At 43.9% G+C, this 22,457-nt stretch overlaps 1 protein-coding gene across 4 annotated transcripts; it reads right to left on the bottom strand.

The window, feature by feature from the left end:
* NFYB (nuclear transcription factor Y subunit beta) lies at positions 1 to 17,538 on the bottom strand. 4 transcript variants are annotated; one of them, XM_036455134.2, is made up of 8 exons: positions 17,383 to 17,538; positions 14,721 to 14,825; positions 9,433 to 9,526; positions 7,606 to 7,736; positions 3,907 to 4,104; positions 2,567 to 2,648; positions 1,738 to 1,817; positions 1 to 1,084 (listed from the first exon to the last, which is right to left on the bottom strand). In XM_036455134.2, the coding sequence occupies exons 2-8, from the start codon at positions 14,724 to 14,726 to the stop codon at positions 1,052 to 1,054; spliced, it is 624 nt and encodes a 207-aa protein (XP_036311027.1). In that variant the 5' UTR covers positions 14,727 to 14,825; positions 17,383 to 17,538; the 3' UTR covers positions 1 to 1,051. The 4 variants fall into 4 exon arrangements, with proteins under 4 accessions (XP_036311027.1, XP_036311028.1, XP_036311032.1 ...); XM_036455135.2 differs by lacking the exon at positions 17,383 to 17,538 and adding an exon at positions 16,636 to 16,785; XM_036455139.2 differs by lacking the exon at positions 1,738 to 1,817.
* Between the last annotated feature and the right edge of the window lie 4,919 nt (positions 17,539 to 22,457).

Raw genomic sequence — 22,457 nt, 5'->3', positions numbered from 1 at the left:
TTATCTAGGTTTCGTTTATTGCAAAGATCAAGACAGCACACTAGAAGCTGGCGGCTTCTCTCTCACCATTCACAGCACGCACTCAGCTCTTCATTCTGTCCACTCACCATGCAGAAAAGGTCAGTGTACAGACAATGACGTCTGATGCTTCTTGGTTCCCATAGTATAACCGGAAACTTGACATTTCAGTTAAAAAGATAAAATGAGGACATTTATCATCAGACTATAAAGTAGTCCCTCTTCTGGAAGAGGATAGTGAGATACGTTTTGGAAAAATCTTATACAAAATGAAAGGGGCACCATTTCAAGAGCACTAGGACTACATTAATTTAAATGAATTCCAACACTCATAAATAAAAGGAGTCTTAACAAAGCTCCAATGGACTAAAACTATCCTAACAGGCACGATGAACAGTGAAAACACTGTTGATGGGCACCAAGTTCAATAGGGCAGACAGTATTTGCTTCTGCATTCACACTTAATTTTTCAGTTACATTTTTTAAAAATGGTGCTGCTTATGCTATGAATGTTTTACAAAAAATTAATTTTAATAAATATGGCAAATGTTAAAAATCTAGCTAGGTCATCATGCAAGATATAACCAAGACAAACTCAAATTTATAATAAAGGCAACTTGCATTCAAAATGAACTCTACCCTTGTATTTTATTAAAAGGGCAAACATCATGAATTAACCCAGCTGCTTACTTGAATTACAAAAGTAACATGATTCAATATGAAAATAAGAAACTGTCTACAAATCTCTGACAGTAATAAATTGCAATATACAATGCATACAGGAGTCATACAGAGCAACAAACTCTCGTACAAAACAAAAATACTTTAATACCTTTAAAATCCAAATTTTTCTTTAAAATCATTCATGAAAAAGATTCTCAAGTCAGAATTAACACCTCAATTAGTCAAGCATCAGGAAGCTACATTACAGCTATTTAATATACAGAGAGAGAGCTTTTCCCAGTCCTTCTGATGTCTCTGCTTCGGAATCGTACAGACTTGCTTTTCCTACTCCACTCATCATTTCTTCAGATCATGAAAACTGAATTTGTTGAACACCAGAAATCTAAGGTTAGAAAATTTAAGTTGATAAGAATGAAAGAAAAATTCGTTTAAAAATAACATGCATATTATAATTCAATGAATAAAAACAATAGTCAATTAAGAAAAACAATAGAAGATGAAAAAAAAAGTCTACATCTCACCCCAAATCTTCACTCTTTCTATCCAAGGAAACTATTAATTTCTTGTGCACCTATCTAGAAATATTCTATGCAAATATGAATGTGTGTCTGTACACACACACACAAAAGCCTAAGTGGCCATTAAGACCAGTTGATCAAATGTCCAGTCGCTATGATATGCACTGATCACCAGAGGGCAGACCCTGGTGGTCAGTGAGCTCCCACACCAACCTCCCACTGTCCTTCCTCCTGGACTGGGCGAGATCGCCCTGATTGGCCCTGACTGCCAGCGGGCCTAGGGGCCCCACCCATGCACAAATTCGTGCATGAGGCCTCTAATCTGTGTGTCTGTGTGTGTGTGTGTAACTTTAAGAGAGTGCCAAACAATTGTATATTTTGATAAAATAGTATTTAACCTTTTTAAAAATCAGGTTAATAATAACATAATAATGTGTTGAAATTAACTATCTGTGATCAAAATCAATGGATATAATCAATTCTTAAAATAATTTAAAATCCAAAGAAGGTACTCTACCTGTTGATATGATGTTGTGTAGACCATAACATTTTGTTGTTGACCATCTGCAGTTATTAAACCAGCTGGTAACTGGTTAGCTAAAAGACCAAAAAAAAAGTTAAAGTGAGAAAAGAACTGCATCTACTTTCTTGGCCTGAACCGTAAAATTGTGCCATTAACATCTTATAATTCTGCTCTTTATCAATGTAATCTTGGGCCAACACATAACCCCAAATATTCCATTTTTAAAAAGCTCCTGAAGCAGTTTTGGTTTTCTGAATCTTCATTTCTCTGAACTGTACTTTAGCTAACTACCCATATGCACAAATCTGCCGAAATGAGTTTCTGATTTAGGGATAGACCTACACCATGAGGGTTGGCTGAAAGCAGTATTCACATAACGAAGTAGCATAATTTCTTATGTAAGAAATCATATAAAGTTTATATAAGAAATAGAATATTTACATATAAAACTTATATGAGAAATATAATCACCATAGACCTTTTATTTCACCATATAACAATGATACTCAAATCAGTTCAAATTTATTTAAATCACAAGATTTTTATATTGCAAACTACAGTTCTCAACATTCCTATCTCATGTGAATCTTAGACAAAAAAATAAGGGCTATGGCAATCAGTCAAACTATCGGTGAAGGATTATATCTGCAAAATTTAAATTTTATACTTATCCCTCACTGTGTCAAATATACGGGTACCAACTCAAAGGACTATTCAAGACAGGGCTATGTCAAAACCCTCAGTGCTGACTTTCCTAAAGTACCACCACGGACACTAAATTACATTAAATTTAGTTGTATAAACGTATCACAACACTGCTTACCAAATGCCTCCTCTGTTAGTTCTTCACTTAATCCATCTGCAGCTGTGACTGCTCCACCAATGCCTTTCTCCCCTTTCATTGCCTGGGGAAGGAGAACCAAAAATGTAATCACTGCTATTCAAAAGGAACAGTTCTCTAAACAAGAATGCTTGATCAATTTCTAAAATTAGGAACTTCTATTTTTACAAACACTACACAGTATTTATTAACACTTCTGGTTAATTACATATGAAAAGGACTTCAAATGCTAACTTTTTATACAAGTAGTAATCATCAAAAGGTAGTCTTAATAATGACCTAGAAAATCTAAAATATTTATGGGTAAAATTAAATTATTCTAATTCCACACTACATCTAAAGGAAACTGGAACTCTACTTACAGATGAAATAATCTGTAAAATAGTATATTCAGCTTATAAATCTACTACAAATGGTCCAAGTTATCAATTATATATACACTCTCAGCCAACTGGGCAGTACTGTAACAGCAAGTTTAGAGTTTAATTAACTTTTTTTAAGAACAACAAACACCTTTATTACATGAACTAAGATAAGAATAAGGAGGATATATTTGCCTTTCCAGGCCTTGATTTTCCTCAGATAGATAGAGCTTAAAATTTCTAAATCAAAATTACAGTTTGGAACAAAGACCTCTAAGTTATCCATTCTAAAATCCCATTATGCTAAAGATTTAGAAAAATACTGTGAAGAATCTACATATTTCTTCCTACTTGAATCATTCCATAAAGGTATCACTAATTTAATGGTATTCTAACACTAAAGGAACTAAGAAAATATTTTGAAAGCAAAGTGAATGATACACCCAACTTGCAGTGCGGAAATCAATACACTGATTTTAATTCATTTTCACAAAATTCATAGGCAGTGATGCTACCTCTTAAATTAATACCAATACCAGCACGCACTGACATTATTGAGCATTCACTATATGCCCTGCTGAATGCAGTCCATGGACTGTTCCACTGGGTCCTCTCAATAATGCGGGAGGCAGCAGTATCACTAGCCTCACCTTACGGATCAGGAAACCAGGCCTAAATACTTCAATAACCTGCCAGGGTCACAGAGTTCACCTGTGGTGGAGCTGGGCTTCACCCTCCAGAGTCCACATTCTTAGTCATTACGTAACTCTGCTGCTGTTAGCAACAACCAGAGGGAAAAGAAAGGACTTCCTACTTGAGTACAGTAACGTAAGGGATGACACACATCTGAGAAATGTTACGTAGTTTTCTATAAAATGAATTTTTGAGCAATGCATTTTAAAAGTTAGTGCATAGCGTGTCTTATTTTCTCAGAAGCATAATGGAAGACAGTCTACTCACCTCTCTGAATTTCTGAAGGTACAATTTTAGAGGTTCTACGTAACTGTCAAAACCGAGGGTGGACATAGCAAAGAGGATGTCTTCACCATTGATTGTCTTCCGTTTCTCTTGATGGCATCTTTCGCTGGCCTCCGATGTTATAAAACTGATGAACTCACTCACACATTCCTGGACACATTCTTTGGCATCTTTTGCAATCTGAAGAGAAAGGTGAAAGGTAAACTTGCAGGGAGTATAACCATCACCTTCCTGACAACGGCAAAAGTGAAAGTTACTCAGAAGAATACAAACTTCAGTTTATGACGGTTAACCTTTAGTCTCTGAAATATATGCTAATAACATAAACACAGTTTGTACTACTAAAATTCCAACCCTCAGAGTGAGAATTAAAAACTCAAATACAAGTCAGAGAAGCCTTGACAACTAGTCACAGAAAACAGATATAACCTATAATAATAAAAGCATAATATGCTAATTAGACGGGTCATCCTTGGGGACGAAGCTGGGGCTACAAGGGAAGCCCGGGCCTCTGGTTTAGTTATAAAAGCAACCACTGGACATCCCTTCCATCCCAAAGCAAAAACCCTAACGAGTGTCCCAAGAAAGCCAGGTTGTGTGTAGTTAGTATACTGTGGGCTACAGACTTCGGTACCAGTTATTTCTAAAAATAAGGGCACTGAAATTTTAAAAATCAAACACTGAAGTCACATAAGACTTACAAGGGAGTGAAAGAATGACACCTGGTGTCATTCTACTGAAGATACAAAAGTGTCAGGTATAGGTTTTGAGTTTATTAAGAAGCATTGCTGGTTTTGCTCAGTGGTTAGAGTGCTGGCCCAAATGAAGGGTGGTTGGATTCCAGTCAAGGACATGTACCTCGGTTGCAGGCTTGATCCCTGGCCCCGGTTGGGGCACACGCAGGAGGCAACCAATCCATATGTCTCTCACTTTGATATTCCTCCGTCTCTTCCTCTCCCTCCTACTCTCTCTTAAAAAAAAAAAAAAAAAAAAAAAAAATCAATAGGGAAAATATCCTCTGGTAAGGATTAACAACAACAAAAGCCTACCTAGCCGAAGCCGGTTTGGCTCAGTGGTAGAGTGTCGGTCTGTGGACTGAAAGGTCCCAGGTTCAATTCTGGTCAGGGGCATGTACATTGGCTGCGGGCACATCCCTAGCAGGGGGTGTGCAAGAGGCAGCTGGTCGATGTTTCTCTCTCATTGATGTTTCTAACTCTCTACCCTCTCCCTTCCTCTCTGTAAAAAATCAATAAAATTATATTAAGAAAAAAAAAAAGCCTACCTAAAGAAGCGCACAACCACCACCTCATAAAAAGTTCTCTTAAGAGTCTAGGATTAGAAAGTAAGACTTTAATGGACTAAATTATGTAATTCCAAAGCCACTTCTAATAGGAATGACACTCCAGATCCTTGCTAAAATATACCGTCTTTCATCTCCATGCCTAAAATCCTGGAGAAAAGTAAATAAGAGCTGCATAAATGCAGTCAAGCAAGATAATATAATGTGAGCTGTATACACTGAGTATTATGATCTCTGAACGCATAATAATCTGGCCATTCAGAGTGTGTGTGTGTGTGTGTGTGTGTATTAGAGGCCCGGTGCATGAATTCATGCATGGGTGGGGTCTGGCCAGCCTGGCCAGGGGGAGGGGACATGGGAGGTTGGCCAGCCTGCCTGTTGGTTGAAGGGACAATTTGCATATTACCTTTTTATTATATAGGATATACACTGAGTGGCCATATTATGCGTTTAGAGATCATAATAATCTGGCCACCCAATGTATTGCTAGTAGCCATTTTAAAAGAAACAGGTAAGTTAATTTTACATGTTTTATTTAACCCAATAAACCTAAAATATTACTTAAACACAAGATCAATTTAAAAATTGAAGTATTTTCATTCTTTTTTTTTTTTTTTCATACAAGCCTTTAAAATCTGGTGTATGTTTTACATTTCAAGCGCATCTCAGTTAGCTCCAATAACATTTAAAATGCTCAATAACCATTTGTAGCTATGGGTCCTGGACAACAGTGCAGGCCTAGTCTCAGAAATAATCAGCAGTTGTGCTTTTTCCCCCCTTAAAATAGAAAGAGGCCCAGCAGGTGTGAGTCGGTAGCTGAGCCTTGACCTGTGAACCAGAAGCCATGGCTCAGTTCCCAGTCAGGGCACATGCCCAGGGTGCGGGGTCGATCCCCAGTAGGGATGTACAGAAGCAGCCGATCAGTGGTTTTCCCTCATCATTGGTGTTTCTCTCTCTCCCTCTCTCTTCCTCTCTGAAATCAATAAAAAATATATTTTAAAACAACAGCCCTGACTGGTTTGGCTCAGTGGATAGAGCATGGGCCTGTGCACTGAAGGGTCAAGGGCACATGCAGTGGGGGGCATGTAAGAGGCAGCCGATCGGTGATTCTCTCTCTTCACTGATGTTTCCATCTCTCTTTTCCTCTCTGAAATCAATAAAAATATATTTTTTAAAAAAACATAAAAGGAGGACCTCTCAAACTGAAACTTATAGGCTGAGTGATATATTTTAATAATATATTTATTTAAAAGCTTTGTTACTTTCATATATACTCTATAAGGTATAATAAAATGATAGAGAAGTTTATTAGGCAATATAAAACAAAGTGTGAATTTTATTTAAGACCAAGTGATGAGTACAGTGACAATGAGTTTTTAAAATTGTTCTAACAAAACTACTTAAAAAATTACCAGTTGAATGTAAATGTATGTTAATATCTATAACTTTATAAAAAATAGTTGTTCACACTGGCCAGGTGGTTTGGTTGGCTGGAGTATCATCCGGTACACCAAAAGATTGCGGGTGCAACTCCCAGTCAGGGCACAGGCCCAGGTTGGGGGTTCAATCCCAATCAGGGAAAGCATGGGAGTCAACCTCGAGAGGTTTCTCTGTCTCTCCCTCTCTCTCTAAAACAGCGGTGGCCAACCGATGAGTCCGAGGACCACCGGTGGTCCTTGAGGTTCGAAAGGTTGGTGACCGCTGCTCTAAAAATCCATTTTAAAAAATGTTCTCTCAGGTAAAATGACAAAAACATAAAAAAATAGTTGTTTCCAAATAAAAGGGTTTTTAAAAAACCCTTATAATACGCACATCAGTCCAATGTGACCGAATTTTGCTGCAACATTATGGAAGTTACCAATATGCCCAAACCCGAGAGCTCTGACAATGCACCTATTTTTTAAAAGTTTCTTGTATTGCCGGGACCGGTTTGGCTCAATGGATAGAGCGTCAGCTTGGGGACTGAAGGGTCCCAGGTTCGATTCCGGTCAAGGGCATGTACCTTGGTTGCGGGCATATCCCCAGTAGGGGGTGTGCAAGAGGCAGCTGATCGATGACTCTCTCTCATCAATGTTTCTAACTCTCTCTCTCCCTCCCTTCCTCTTTGTACAAAATCAATAAAATATATATATATTTTTTAAAAGTTTCTTATATTTCATTTGCTTCGAATAGATGGGGGAAAGAATGCATTTTGGGTACATGATAGAACTGAAAATGAAACAGTGTTCAGTAACTAAGTATTAGAATTGAAAGAAATACTTGATTTGCTGAAGGACTGAAAAGAATAACTAACTGTAGGCATGATCTATGTTCATGTAGTTTTACATCCCACCCCACCCCACCCCCAAAAATCTCCCGGTGAAGCTTCTCCTCCACATTACCTTTCCCGTCTGAGGTATGGCATTTTTCATTATCCGCGCCACGTTTGCAATTGGAAGATATATATCTTGTTCTCTGAAACTTTCTTTTGAACCATTTGTGTCTTCATGATCATTCATGCTGTCCTCAGTATCTAAAGAAATCAAAGTAATTTAGTTTGAGGCTTCTCATAATTTTTATTTCAAGGTAGAGAAGAAAGACTGTCTATAGCAACCTAGGATGAGAGCCATTCTGGCTCATGTCCTAACCCTTTTTAGGGATTAGGATATAGTACCGGTAGTTCTTTTCACCACTTTCTCAGGCCAGAACTAAACCTTCTCCTTAATTTCAAACCTACTGCCTAGAACTCTTTGGTCCTCAACTCTGTCTACTCAAATGCTACCTACTCATTCTCCAAACAGCTCAGTAACCACCTCGCACAGCACTTCAGAAGTGAGCTCTGCTTTCACAAAACATCGCAAGTGCCTCTGCATTTTTCTGACACACTGTGTAATTCTTTTTACTTCTGGCTAGAGGCCCGGTGCACGGAATTCGCCATCTCGTGGGCCCGGAGCCCTCGGACATCCTTAGCACTGCCGCAGAGGTGGGAGGCTCCCACCACCGCCACTGGGCTCTCCGGCCGAGAGCCTGGCTCAGGGCGTCTGGCTGAGCAGGGCTCCCCCCATGATGTGCACTGATCACCAGGGGCAGCTCCTGCATTGAGTGTTTGCCCCCTAGTGGTCAGTGTGCACATCACAGTGACCGGTCATTCCGCTGTTTGGTCGATTTGCATATCAGCCTTTTATTATATAGGATTCCTTCTATTAGATTTTTTTCTACTTGAGACCAGGAGTCAGCTGTGTCTCTTTCCTAGCACTTGGTAGCACCTATGACAAGGGAAGTGCTCATAAATGTGTTGCATGGCTGAGCTATAAAACTTATAGACCCTGACGTATGGTGATGGCTCCTTGACTCTTGCTAGATTAAGAGCTTATATGTCTACCCAAAGCCAAATTTACCTAGGAAGGAAAAATTGGACTCGAATATTACTGATCCAATTGGCTTATTACTAATGTATTGTAGTTACAGTTTTGAACAAAGCTATGGCAGTGATCCAATATTATTACAAAAAGTGAATTTTCAAATTATGTAGATTTAGATATAACTGAAGCTTTCACAGTACCAATAATATCCTTTGATGATTAAATGCATTATCTCGTAAGGGAACTTCCCACTTTTTATATGAATTAAATAGGAAAGTCACGTAAGCTGATTCAGTATACATTTTCATGTGTTTAAAAGGATGTTATAAAAATTAACTTGTTCAAGTATGTTTTAGGATGAAGTAACTAATTGCCTCCTCTAAGTGCCTTCTACAAAAATGTATCTTAATGTTTTTTTACAAATCACAATGCCACAAAGCCAAATTATTTCTGATAGGCCAATTTTAATACCTGCAGAGCTCAAACTTAATATTGAAGGAAAAACAAAAATAAATCTGTTTATAAGTACTAAAAATAATAGCTAGCAGCTCACCCTCTAAAGAACTTACTATTCCAATTGAGTAAGAATTTTCCATATTTAATTGTCAAATAGGAAATCAGTAACAAATTTTTTAAGAAACTTTAAAAGCCATACTCCTACAGAATTCTTTGCTATCACTCATCACTCTTTGAAGACTATTGCAATTAAAGTAGCATGGTGCACCTTTATACACTTTCTCTGAATGGTGATGCAAGATTGCTAATTTTCCTGTAAAGACAAAAGTAGCCTATAGCATTGTAATAATGGACTTTCCACTTCCTAATTTGCTCCTACTTGTGAATTTGTTCGGACTGTGGCTGTCTTACCATCATGAGGCTGTATAACATAGTGACTTCCTCCAATATAGTCTGCAGAAATTCCTAGTTGAGAAGCATCTGTTGTAGAACTGTCTCCATCCATCTAGGAGGAAAAGGGTTGTCAAAATTCTTCAATAAAACTTGTGTAAAAAAATGTAGTGCTCATGAAATATCATAGGACAGGTCAACTACATTTGTCATGGCTTAAGCTTTCTAAAAGAAAACATTTGTATTTCTTGACTTGGAAACCTTTTGATAATTGGCCAACTGTCCAAGAGTCCCCCATCATCCTCCATAAGTGCAAACAGAAGACCAACAGGGAGACACAATAAGGAAATGAATCTAAAATGCACATCTCTTTATTTTCAACCGCATAACCATCAAACATACTGCAGGCAACTCTGATTTACAGCCTAACTTACCCCCATCAACAAGCAGAACCAAAATTAGTTTTCTCCTGAAAGCACCTGTGTGCGGCACTTCCGGCTCTCCTGCGGAGCCTGATATTCCCAGGAAAGCCTCTGGTTCCTCTGTTGACTTTCTTTGTGGTCACACAGAAGGCCCACAACAGACAATGCCTTGATTCAAACTGTTGTCTGGGCTAGAAGCGTATGGATTCCTTGCACAATCTGTACCCATGTAACCAAGCATGCACCCACATTTTGAATGAGCCCATCAACCTCTAATTTTAGCCAAAGGTTCATTTTCTCTTTCCCATAACCTCAAACTTTTGATTCTTTAAAGAAAGAAGAAAAGGAGGGGTCAAGGAGACTGGAGTTCTGCATACAAGGGTAGGGAAATTATAACCACAGACAAGAGTGGTTATAAGCCATTTAAATGGCTACTTGAAAAGATGCCTGCTTAATTAATTTTGCTCAGAGCTAAAAGAATTCTAAGAGGGGAAATCTGGAATAAAACAGAACCGTTAGTTTTAAAATACTACAATCCACTTCACCCACACGGCAAGCCCTGGGAGTCTTTCAGATAATACTGAGAGAGAGAGAAACAACAACAAAAACAAAAAACAGGACTGGCTAGTTGTGGGTAGAAAAAATTTAATGCATTATCTGAATAAATATAATAGTATAGCGAAATTTAAGTGGAATATATACATGCTTTCAGACCAAATCAAGAGATACTTGATTCTAAATATTCATCAAGCCCAGAATCCAGCTATTTGAGATAGGGAAGGTGATATTATTTCCATTTTATATAGAAATACATTTAACCAAAAGGGACTCTTGTTTTCAGAGCTCAGTAGGAGAGTCAGAGTCATAACTCACTAACTGAATATCACTTCTCAGAGGCCCTGGCTGGGTAGCTCAGTGAGTAGTCCTGATATGCCAAGGTTGTGTCAGGGCACAGACAAGAAACAACCAAAGAGTGCATAAAGAAGTGCAACAACAAACTGCTATCTCTCTAAAATCAATCAATTTTTTTAAAGTATGAGTAAATAGGTACCCTGTACTTTTACAAATTATTAAAGGTAGGTGAATTCTGTTCTCTACCCCCTAGAAAAACTATGTAAATTATGGAAATATATCTGCAGCTCCAATTAGGTTAGATACCGCAGTCAACAGATGTATCAAAGAAATGCCTTGTTATTTATTTTTTTAAAAAATATATCTTATTGATTTTGTACAGAGAGGAAGGGAGAGGGATAGAGAGTTAGAAACATTGATGAGAGTCATCGATCAGCTGCCTCTTGCACACCCCCTACTGGGGATGTGCCCGCAACCAAGGTACATGCCCTTGACCAGAATCGAACCCGGGACCCTTCAGTCCCCAAGCCGATGCTCTATCCACTGAGCCAAACCGGTCCCGGCTGAAATGCCTTGTTATTGAAGACTTTGTAAAATTCAACAGAAATGGAAAAGAAGTGTTAGACAAGGACTCAAATACTGCAGTTAATAAAATAAATGCATGTGAAACATTACCCAAATACAAAATACTGTATTAATCCTAAAATACAAACAAGATCCTAGGAGAGCAGTCTTTACTAGACAGGTATGATGATAGGTTTTATTAGTCATAAAAAAGCTCCATTGGAATAGCTGTGAACTGACTGGTTTTTACAACGCCCGAGGGGAGATCCAGCTGCAGGAGACAGAACTGAAAACAGCTCTTTGTTAATCGGGGAGAAAAAAAACCACGGTAAAAAATTCTCTCCAAAATGAATATCCACAGGAGAGCATGAGCCTTTTTAAAATAGCTGCTCTGCAGGACACTGTTCAAATGACTAGGATCTGAGATTAATTTATAAATATAACATAAAAAAGTATTAAAGGCAAAATATTAAAAAAAATCACCTTATCTTGTCATGCACTTCAATTAGCAACAAGATCATCAGTTGGATTAACAGAATTAGTCTCTAAACCTCAGTCTTCTAAAAAATGCTTCTGAAATTATTTTGGAGTTGTCAGAATTAAACAAAGAACAGACACCTGCTAAGGACAGCGTTAGGTACTCAGGAGACATCAGTGTCACCTCTCCGCCTTTGAAGATAAGCCACGCCCTCGGCTTAGCTGTCTGCGTCTCCGGTTCCGCAGTTTTATCCATCCTGTCCTTTCACCATACCGTCTTCCTCCCCTACTTCAAACCCAGGGTCCCCCATCCTCCTCAACCTTTGGGGTGACTCCATTCTGCAAGCCAAGACTTACGTGTTCCCTTCTCTGAATCCCCAAAGCACTTACACCTTTCATTCAACAAGTGAACGAGCACATCAACAAATCAGCCTCATCTTTTTTTTTTTTTTTTATTGATTTTTTACAGAGAGGAAGGGAGAGGGATAGAGAGTTAGAAACATCGATGAGAGAGAAACATCGACCAGCTGCCTCCTGTTCACCCCCTACTGGGGATGTGCCCGCAGCCAATATACATGCCCTTGACAGGAATCGAACCTGGGACCCTTCAGTCCGCAGACCGACACTCTATCCACTGAGCCAAACCGGTTTCGGCCAACCTCATCTTTGATGCTTACAATATGCTATCTACATATTGGGAGAGGGGGGACTTGCTACAATCCCAATTTTTTTTCTAGGTCTAAAATATCCTATAAAGTTTTCTAAAAGTAGACTATCGCTTGTAAGCAAGCCAGTCAACAAACATTTATCGCGTAAACACTCAGGACGCATCAGGCCCGTGCTGTGTGGGAAGCAGTCACCAGCTCAGACAGGTCTCTGTCCTCACCTGGCAGAGAAGACAGACGTTACGTAAACTGGGGGCACGGGGAAGGGGAGGTAAGCATAGCCTACCGGTACTTCCAAGGAATGTGCTGGAATTGGGCCACCTGGTTTGAATTCCCTACTCGCTGGTCATGAGACCTTGAGCAAGCAGGATGAGAACAGAACTTGCCATGCAGACAGCACTGTACAATAGGAGCTATTAAATAATTACAAGTGATTAACTGTTGGTGCTGAGGAAAACAAAGATGTTTTGTTACATGTTTGGGGAGTTTGTTCCGAAAGGGACCTCCTAGACTGAGGGTCAGGGAAGGCTGCGTTAGGAAATCACATTTAAACTGAGACTGAGAGATGAATAGAAATCAGTCAGGCAGGGAAAGAATGTTCCAAACAAAGGAAATAGGGAAATACAGTCCTAGTGGATTACAGCAAGCTCAGTGGGAGCTAGACCAAGCAGTGCGGTAGACAAGAGCAAAGAGGGTCAATCGGATTTCTTTTTAAAAGACCACTCTGGCTACAGTCCAGTGTATCAGTGAACTGAGGGGGGCAAGGATGGGGGCAGACCAGCAGGGACCACAGTGCTGCAATCAGGGCAGGAACTCAGGCAAGATGGTGGTCGCTCCGGTATCTGGAGACCGAGAGAGCAGGGGCTGAAGAGATGGTAGCAGCTGGTAAAATCAGCAGATCTGGCAACTGACTGAACCAGAACTGGAGGAAGAACCACAGACCATGCTGGGATTCTTGCAGCTGGGCAGACGATGCCTCTGCTGCAGAGAATGGGAAGGAAGAGAATGGACTGGGCAGTGCCAAGAGCCTGGCTGAAGTTGATGACCAAGAATGTGTAAGTGGTACCGGGATGCCCACTTGTGATACTTACTGGTGAAGGACAGAGAACAGAGGGAAGAGCGTGTGGGAAAATGACAAGAGAACACGTAACATGATGAATCATGAGGATCAAGGGAACTGGCAAGTAGGAATAGAGTAGTTAAATCACACTGAATTCCTTCAGTGACTATTCTAGTTATTTAGCTGAAAATAGTGTTCTCTAAAGTATGGGAAGTTAATGGTTCTGGCTAAGAAACGCACCTGGTTTCGGATTCATCTTCCCAGGAGGCATGATGGGACAGAGGCTCTTACAACAGACACTGGGTTTGCAGCTGAGCGCCCCCTTCCAAACTCTATGTCCTCCGTGCCACCTTCTTTGTGCTCAGCCTCCCACTTAAAATGGGGCTGCCAGGAGAGGTGAGGTTACTGTGCCTGTTAGCTCTCAGCAAAGGGCACCTTACGTCGTAAGCACCGGACAGATGAAACCTCCTATGGTTACTGTCCCTTCAAATGCAGTTCTCACCATCTTCCCGGGCATCAAGAGTGGCTCCCCCACTTCACCTAACCAATCTTGTTTCAATCCTTATAATATGACTAAAAAAAAAGCTTAGTGCTAGGAGCTAGACTGTGCCTTTCTGAGGAGCACCTTTCAGGTTAGCAGTGAGGCAATCACTGCTCGAGGCCTGCTGTCACAGGCACAGGAGCAGACCCAGAACGGGGTATCCAGACAGGAATCCGGTGGGATCTCTTCACTCGATTATCCTGTGAAATCCCTGCCCGGACCATGCAGATCTACCCTCCATCCCCTAACCATAAGTGATTCCCCTTCAGGCTTCTGCATTCGGCAACACCCTCCACCTATCCGAATCCCTTCAACCTTCAGGCTCATTTGGAGCCTACAAGCTCCCTCCATGGCATTCCCAACTACCCAGGCTTCCCTACCCCTGTCTTTTCACTTGTACTATCCCTATTGAGAACCAGCATTTTCCACTCCACACATAACTGTCCTTAAGTATTCAATCGACTAGCGCCCTACCAGATAAACAGCCTCTGAAGAGCTGGGACAAGCTTTGTATCCTGTAGCTTTAAAACAGCGCTTAGGGGCCCACAGCAAACGCTATATACCGAGTCACTAAACAGGGGGAAGCTTTGGGAATGAATATAGGTACTGTCTGGCTAGACTTGAAAGGCATTCATCCTATTCGGACTCCCCACTATAAAATCAGTTGTAATCCCCAGCTAATTACTGTGCAAATCTAATTAACAACCAAAATGGGAAAGCATACTTACGGTCATGAAATACTGTCAGAACGGTGTTGTCAGTGGTGCACAAGAACACCCTTCCACACCAGGGTCTGATATTCACCCGGGGTCTGATAATCACCCAATTTCAACCTAAAACATAAACGTGGATCAGTTGTAAAAACGTGAAGCCTACGGGCTTTCTTCTTTGTAAAGTTGTAAAAGGCAGGTATAATTTTACCTACAATTCTTACTCGATGGAGTGCATGGCGTTAAAAGGTGCAAAAAGCAGGCACCAATCAATGTTTGTTAAACTGGAAGATTTATTTTGGCCAACTCAAACTTTAAAAGTTGACTATTGTGGGGGAGGGGGGGTAAGAAGGAAAGGGTGAATTGCTTTCCCAACATAACCCTGAGTTTAGTCAAGCTCACCATATTCATGACAGCACCCCAAATTATATAATATGCAAGAGACCAAAAATTACACATCTAAAGTACTTAAAATATTAACTGCCAAGACATATCGGCTTAATTTGGGGATGGCTTTCTTAAATGAAATTTAAGATGGTTTTAGAATGAAATTCAGGGGTCCAAAAGGGACGAAAATTTTAATCTCAGAATATAATGCTTTTAAATTCAATATCTCTAATTATACTGGAAAGATACATGCTGTCCAGAGAACATGCATAGAACAACACAATCAAGACCTCTATTTATAATTTTAAAGCACCCACCAATCTGGACTAAAATTGCATCTGAACAGCTCTTCATTCTCACTGCAAATAGCTGAATAAATTGGTATCAATTACGAATGCTACAATCTCCATTTCCCATTTGTTCTTTTTCCTTTTGGCAAGTGAAACAATTAGAGGAGTGTCAAAACGAAAACATCCTTTCCGTGTTCATTTGAAGGGGAGAAAAATAACAGGCATTCCAGCATGAAATCTAGTAAACAGCAGGAAAAGATTATAGCCACTTGAAATTGAATTTTCAAAAAGCCATTACAGGGGTAGAGGCAGCACAGACAGGCTGACATTGTCTGCTATCATCGTAAAAGCAATTTTTAATTTCTTTTCAAATACTGTCCTCTTTTTAACCCCAACATGGCCCAAAAAATTCCTTCCTGTAGCTAGACGTGCTGCATTTTTTTAAGGGTATCTTTGGGGGAGGAGGGGTTAAGTCCTCACAACACTTAAAATGTAAAAAATATACATATATATATATATATATATATATATATATATATAAAACATTTCTTTTTTTGCATGGGGGTGGGGGTGGAGGTGGGTCTACCCCTCACCCCACATTCACCCAGTTGGGTATCTAGATCCAGCAAATCAAAGAAAACAAAACAAAACAAAAAACGTTCTCACCCCATATGGCATATACATTTTCAAAGACAGGTTATGATCTATGTGCAAGCTCAAGGGAACGCGTACATCTGTTTCACGTTTGGAGAAATGCAAATCGCATCCCAGAAAAGCGGCCAGACCCTTCCTCCCTCCGCCCTCCCTTCTCCCCGCATCCACCCCCGGAGTTTTGCATCCATCCAAAGTCCTTCCGTGAGGCTCCGAGAGCAGCGGGGGAAAGGAATAAAAATGACTGAACCGCCTTGGAGGGGATTCTGGCCAAACTTTCCATACTTTACAAATAACCCCCCGACCGATGAATGCCGCTGACACAGGCGGGTTCGCCTCCCCGCTCCCCGCTGCTGAGCAGTTTGCGGGCGAGCGGGAGCCCCAACCTCAACACAGAGCCGCAAAGTCCAAGGAGGTTAGCGGGATGCTGCTGGGTTTTGTGTTGTTTGGGTTTTTTTTATTTTTTAAAGCTCGTACACCACCTGAGCTGGACTACTTCGGGGGAGGATCTGAGGGTGCCCTGCCAGGCTTTGTTCTCCCGGGCCGGGGCCGAGGCCCGCGCAGCCTCCCGCCTCCCACCCCCCGAGATGCAACCTCGGTCCCACCTTCGGGGCGAGTCCGCGGCCCGCGAGCCGCCCGATGGCCGCCTCCTGTGCGCGCAGAGCCGGCTGCGGGGAGACCGGGTCCCTCCCTTCCTCCCCGGGCCCCACGCAGGAGCCGCAGGGGGACCCGGGCCCCGGCCCCGGCCTGTCATCCCCCCGGCCCGGCGGCCAGGCCCGGGCCCGCGCCCAACGCCCGCCGCCCGCCCTCCGCGGGGCCCGGGGCGGGAGACAAAGCGGCCCGGCCGCACGCCGCCGGCGGGGAGCGCTCCCCGGGGACCCGCGCGGCGGCCGGCCGGGAGGCAGGGGCCGGGCAGGGTGTCCGGACCGCGTCCCCGGCCCCCCTCCCGGCCCCCAGCCCCGGGCCCGCTCCCGCACAAGATGGAGCCGGCGGGGCGCCGGGAGGAGGGGGGCGGCGGCGCCGGGGGAGCCCCGTGCTCGGCGTCCGGCCGGAGCTCCGCGGCGGCGGGAGGCGCCCTGGCCCGCGGCCCGCCCGCCCGGCGCACAAAGCCCGCGCCGCGGCCCGGCGCCCGCTCCGGGCTCCCGGCGCCCGGCTCCCCGCTCCCCGCTCCCCGCCGGCCCGCAGCGGAGCGGCCTCCGGGCGGGCGGGAGGCCGGGCGGCCGGGCGGGAGGCGAGTGCCCCGGCCGCGGCGGCGTTGGCGGCGGGGACGGCGCCGGGAGGAGACGGACATTTCATTCGAGCGAAAGTGGAGTCGCTTTAGGAGCGATCATTGGCCGAAGCGAGACACAAACCTCCAATGCAGCCCTGGTTGGCTCCCGTCTCCAATCGGCTGTTTGGTTGGACAGAAAATGGCTGCGAAGGAACCAGTCCCAGCGCGGAGAGCTCCGCTTCCAGCGCTCGGCCTCCCCTCCCTCCGCCGCGGGCCGCTTCCCTCCGCCCGGCGCCCTCCCTCCGCTCCCCTCCGCCCGGAACCTCCCTCCGCGCCGCCCGCCCGCCCCGCCCCGCCCGCCCCGCCCCGCCCGGCCCCGCCCCGCCCTCCCCGCGCGCGGGCGGGCGGAGCGGGCTGCGCGCCGCGGGGCGCGGGTCTGGGGGACCCCCGCCGTCTATTGGGGGGCCGGGATGGGGGGCGCTGCTCGGGTCCGAACGGCTCGCTCCCCACCGTGTCTCCAGGGGCCCCTGCGGAGCGGGCGATCGCGCCCCCCCCTCCTTTCAGCTCCCACGTGGAGCTGTCACCCCGGCCCGGGGGCCGCCAGGCTAAGAAGGGGACGCCAAGGGCAGGCGTCGCGGGCCCGGGCGACACCCGAGCCGCCGGGCGGATGGACGGGAGCGGCGGCGGCTACCTCCCGGGCCGCCCTCCGCGCCTCGTGTCTTCCCGGTTTCCTTGTTGGCGCTGCCAAACGCACAGCGTTCCCTCCGACACAATGTAGTCTACGGGGCTCGCGTTTCTGGGGGTTTCACCAAAAAAAAAAAAAAAAAAAAAAAATGCAGCCTGGACAGCCTTCACCCCCAATTTAAAAAGTTGCACCAGCCCTTTCCCCCTCTTCCCCAGCTCTACACCCCCCAACCCTCCCGCCTGACCCCGCACCCCCCAAGTCACCCCCCTTCCCCCCACCCGGTAGTAGTTGCAACTGACATGTGGCTTTTCCCAACAGATGACATTTGGGCTGCAAGAATCCTTGGCCCGTTCTTTCCTCCGAGCGGCCAAGCGCCCTGGCTGCCCGCAGCCTGGGCCGGGCTTCCCCCGGGCAGGCAGGCGGCGCCCATCACCCATGGGCGCTGAGCCAGAAGCCACTCGCTGCTGCTAACGGGTGGCGGGGTTTCTGCAGAGGGAGCCGGGAATCGCCTTCCTTCCCTTCGCTTCCACTGAAACAAGTGGCGTGGTGCCACGTTAAACTTTCCAGCCTTAATCACTTAGACATATACAGGAGGCATGTTTTATTTATAGAGCACCTACTGTTTCTCCACATAGTTTCACATTTCCGGAGCCAATCATTTGAAGCAAAAGACGAGGGGAAGCCTCCAAATGATTCCAAGAGCAGCACGGAGCAATGCCGCTCTCTGTGGAATCAGCCAACCTGATTTCCATGCCAGCTCCTAAGGGCTTGTGACCTGGCTTTTCTTCTGTGAGAGTTTCCTCACCTCCCTAGGGGCGGGGGGGAAAGGGGGAGGGAGTGGTGGTGGTGGTAATCCTAGCTACTGCTTAGGTTTGTTTAGAATTCACATGCATACATATAGAAAGTCCTAAAAAAAAAAAATTGGTCTCATTATCTCAAGATCTTTATGTGATAGGAATTTTAATATTTATCATACTTTTTGAAACTGTTATTGGGTAAAAAAAAGGAAAATATTAAAATTGGCTTTTGTTTCTTCCTTTCTCTATGATTACTTATACAGTGGAGTTTTAGGAGTGAAAGGATGTGTTCAAGAGCAGGAAGTAGAAAAAAGAAGTAGTAGGATCAGGAGAAGTATGACTAACCCACACACTGGATGATGAGCCAAAAGATGCACCAGATGACCGCTTTCTCTGAGCTAACGTATTATTTCAGTGCTGTTGATCTAATCTGCCTGCTTCATTCGGATTCAACAAAAAGGTGATTCAGCTCCTACTGTTTACCAGGCTCTGTGCTGGGAGCCCCGAGGCCACGAAGGTGAGGAAAGCACTCTCCCTCCCCTGGAGTCTGTTCCTTGGCGGAGACTGGGGCCTTGTCCACACCCTCTCTGCAGCCGAACCCCCAGGCCATCCTGCCTGGACAACCTGCCTTTACACCGGTATTCAGGAAGCCCTCAACCATCGGAACCGTTTTCTCACGATCAGCTGGTGATAGAGAGACCCGGATCACAATTCAGTCTTGAGAAAGACATAGCTAACCCAGACCTTGTATGAAAGTGATTTGCATGGAATATGAGCACCACAGCTGCCCCTTAGTTTATACCATTGTTTATGAGTCATGATTCAGCAGACAGTGAAATAATCTCTGGCACAACGAAGACTTCTCGGTTGGATTATTTTATGACTTTAATGAGGCTTCCTAGAATTCCAGGACAGCGCCGGGACCGGTTTGGCTCAGTGGATAGAACGTCGGCTTGGGGACTGAAGGGTCCCAGGTTCGATTCCGGTCAAGGGCATGTGCCTTGGTTGCGGGCATATCCCCGGTGGGGGGTGTGCAAGAGGCAGCTGATCGATGACTCTCTCTCATCGATGTTTCTAACTCTCTATCTCTCTCCCTTCCTCTCTGTACAAAATCAATAAAATATATTTAAAAAAAAAAAAAAAAAGAATTCCAGGACAGTGTCTATTATAGTATTGTCTCCATTCTTCTCTTCTCAGTCCATTCTATGCACTGAGGGCCTGGAGGGAGCTGGAGTCTGCTTCCCTCCTCCCAGCCCCCCAACCTCAATGCCTTCTAGACACACAGAGAGAGAGAGAGAGAGAGAGAGAGACCTCTTGCCAGTAAGGTCTTGCCTGTCTTCTTTTCTTTCTTTCTTTCTTTTTTTTAAATGTATTTTATTGATTTTTTACAGAGAGGAAGGGAGAGAGATAGAGAGCTAGAAACGATGAGAGAGAAACATCGACCAGCTGCCTTCTGCACACCTCCTACTGGGGATGTGCCCACAACCAATGTACATGCCCTTGACCGGAATCAAACCTGGGACCTTTCAGTCCTCAGACCGACGCTATACCACTGAGCCAAACCGGCTTCCGCTTGCCTGTCTTCTTTTCATCTTTGAGGTCTCATGTCTTCAAAGAGGCTTTCTCTCAACCCCTCCTTCTAAAACTCTCCTAACGTGTTATCAGGTGTGAAGGCAAATATTCTGTTACTTCAATAGGATTGGCTGAATTGGCTTAGCTTGGGGTGTTTTTGCTGTTGTTGTTGACATAAATAGATCCAAGTGGAAACACTTCGGATTACCCCCACTACTACCACCATAGGTCACTCCACGTCTCCTCTCCCCTCCTAACTTGTCTGCCCACTTCTGCCCTGGCCTACACAGCAGCCAGAGTGGTCCTTTGGAATTGAACAAAGGAAAAAACTAATTGTTCTTTGGCCACCATACAAGTAACCCCCAGGTTCTGTTTCAATCAGTGACAAACTCCCAATCAGTGACAGCTCTGGCTTTAGAAAGTTAGCGAATAAGCAACTGCCACACTCTAATAATCCTGCTTGCTGTCTTAGCTAGACTTCACTTGCTCTCTAAACTGTCCAGTTACTACAAGTGATGATTAACAAACTCCATGCTTCCAAAATACTAGGTAAGACCACAGATTTCTTTGTCCAGAGCTGTGTCCTTACAATGCAGCCATCCTTTGCTTAGAAAAAAATTTTGACCAATAGGAGATGAGGGGGATGTCCTTGGTTAAAGGGGCCTGCATCTGACAGCCTGTCAAGACTAGCTTCAGCCCTGGCCGGTTTGACTCAGTGGATAGAGCGTCGGCCTGCGGACTGAAGAAAGTGCTGAGCATGTATTTCTTTCAGATACAAACGGTGGCCTCTTCACCGGACAAAGCCAATGGGATCAGTGATCTGTCTCCTCTCCACTCCCCATCGAATTGAGTCTCCACCTACTTTATCCTTTGCTCACTCCAGCCTACAGCCAGCAAGACACCAAATTCTGCCAGCAGCCAAGTAAGTTTGGAAGTGGGTCTTCCCCAAGTGGAACCTCAGATGACTGGGGCCCACCTGAAACCTGGTTTGCAGCCTTGAGAGAGCCAAAGCCACTGCCAGATTCCTGCCCCATAGAAACTATGAGATAATAAATCTTAGTTGTTTTAAATGATTGAGTTTAGCAATAAAGAATACAATCTAATTGTCTAACAATTTGAAAGTGGCCGAATAAAGTATGTCATGAAATAGAATATTATGCTATTATAAAATTTTACAGAATTTTTAATAACAGTGGGGAGATGTTTAGAATATGTTGAGAATACAGCAAACTACCAAAAAGGAGAAAAGAAAGAAAGAAAGAAAGAAAGAAAGAAAGAAAGAAAGAAAAAGAAAAAGACATATAAGCTCTCACCAGTTTGGCTCAATAGACCAGCAGTCTCAGTTCTATTCTGATCAAAAGTATGTACCTCAGTTGCAGGCTCCTCCCCGCCCCGGGCCCTGGTCAGGGCGCAGGCAGGAGGCAACCCGTCAATATGTTTCTCTCACATTGATATTTCTCTCTGCCTTTCTCTCTTTTTCCACTCTCTCTAAAAATCAATGGAAAAAATAGCCTCGGGGGAGGATGTGAAAAAGAAAAGAAAAAAGAGAGACATATAATACAACCCCAGTTTTGTAAGTCTATATTTACATGAAAATTAGTAAGAAACCTGCAAGTTCATAGGTTGAAAGTCACAGTTTTTGTTTTTGTTTTAAACAGAGTCAACTCACACATGGATTTCAGTTAGGAACTCATTCACTTTGTCCACTTTTATGGATGACCTCAAGTGTATCAGCCATGGTGGTTTCTGCTAGGGTAGCAGAGCTAGAGACAGAGAGAGGGTGAGTAGTGGAGAACCAAAGGAGTAGTGACTGAATAGGGTTACTCCTGGGGCGGTTGGCATGGGTAACGGAGATGGGCTCTAGAACTGGGTTGGCATAAAATCCTGGTGTTATTAACTACCAGCCTTGTGAACTCAGGTCTACAGGCTTCATCATCTCTGTCTTCCCCAACCTCCTTATCATTTTGAAGATAATGACTTAACTCATCGGGTTGCTGGGAGGCATGAGTCGGCATAAAGAGCTGAAAAGAGTCCCTGGCACATTGAAAAATGGCCCAGAGTGGTAGCTATTACTGTCATTGGTGTAATTATTGAGAAGAAGACAACTGAGAAAGAAGTCAAAATTAAGACAGACTGAGCCCTAGCCGATTTGGCTCAGTGGAT

Source organism: Pipistrellus kuhlii, unplaced genomic scaffold (genome assembly GCF_014108245.1).
Source record: "Pipistrellus kuhlii isolate mPipKuh1 unplaced genomic scaffold, mPipKuh1.p scaffold_m20_p_3, whole genome shotgun sequence".
NCBI lineage: Eukaryota > Metazoa > Chordata > Mammalia > Chiroptera > Vespertilionidae > Pipistrellus > Pipistrellus kuhlii.
The sequence above is the reverse complement of the archived record's forward strand: the minus strand, read 5'-3'. Positions and strand labels throughout refer to the sequence as shown.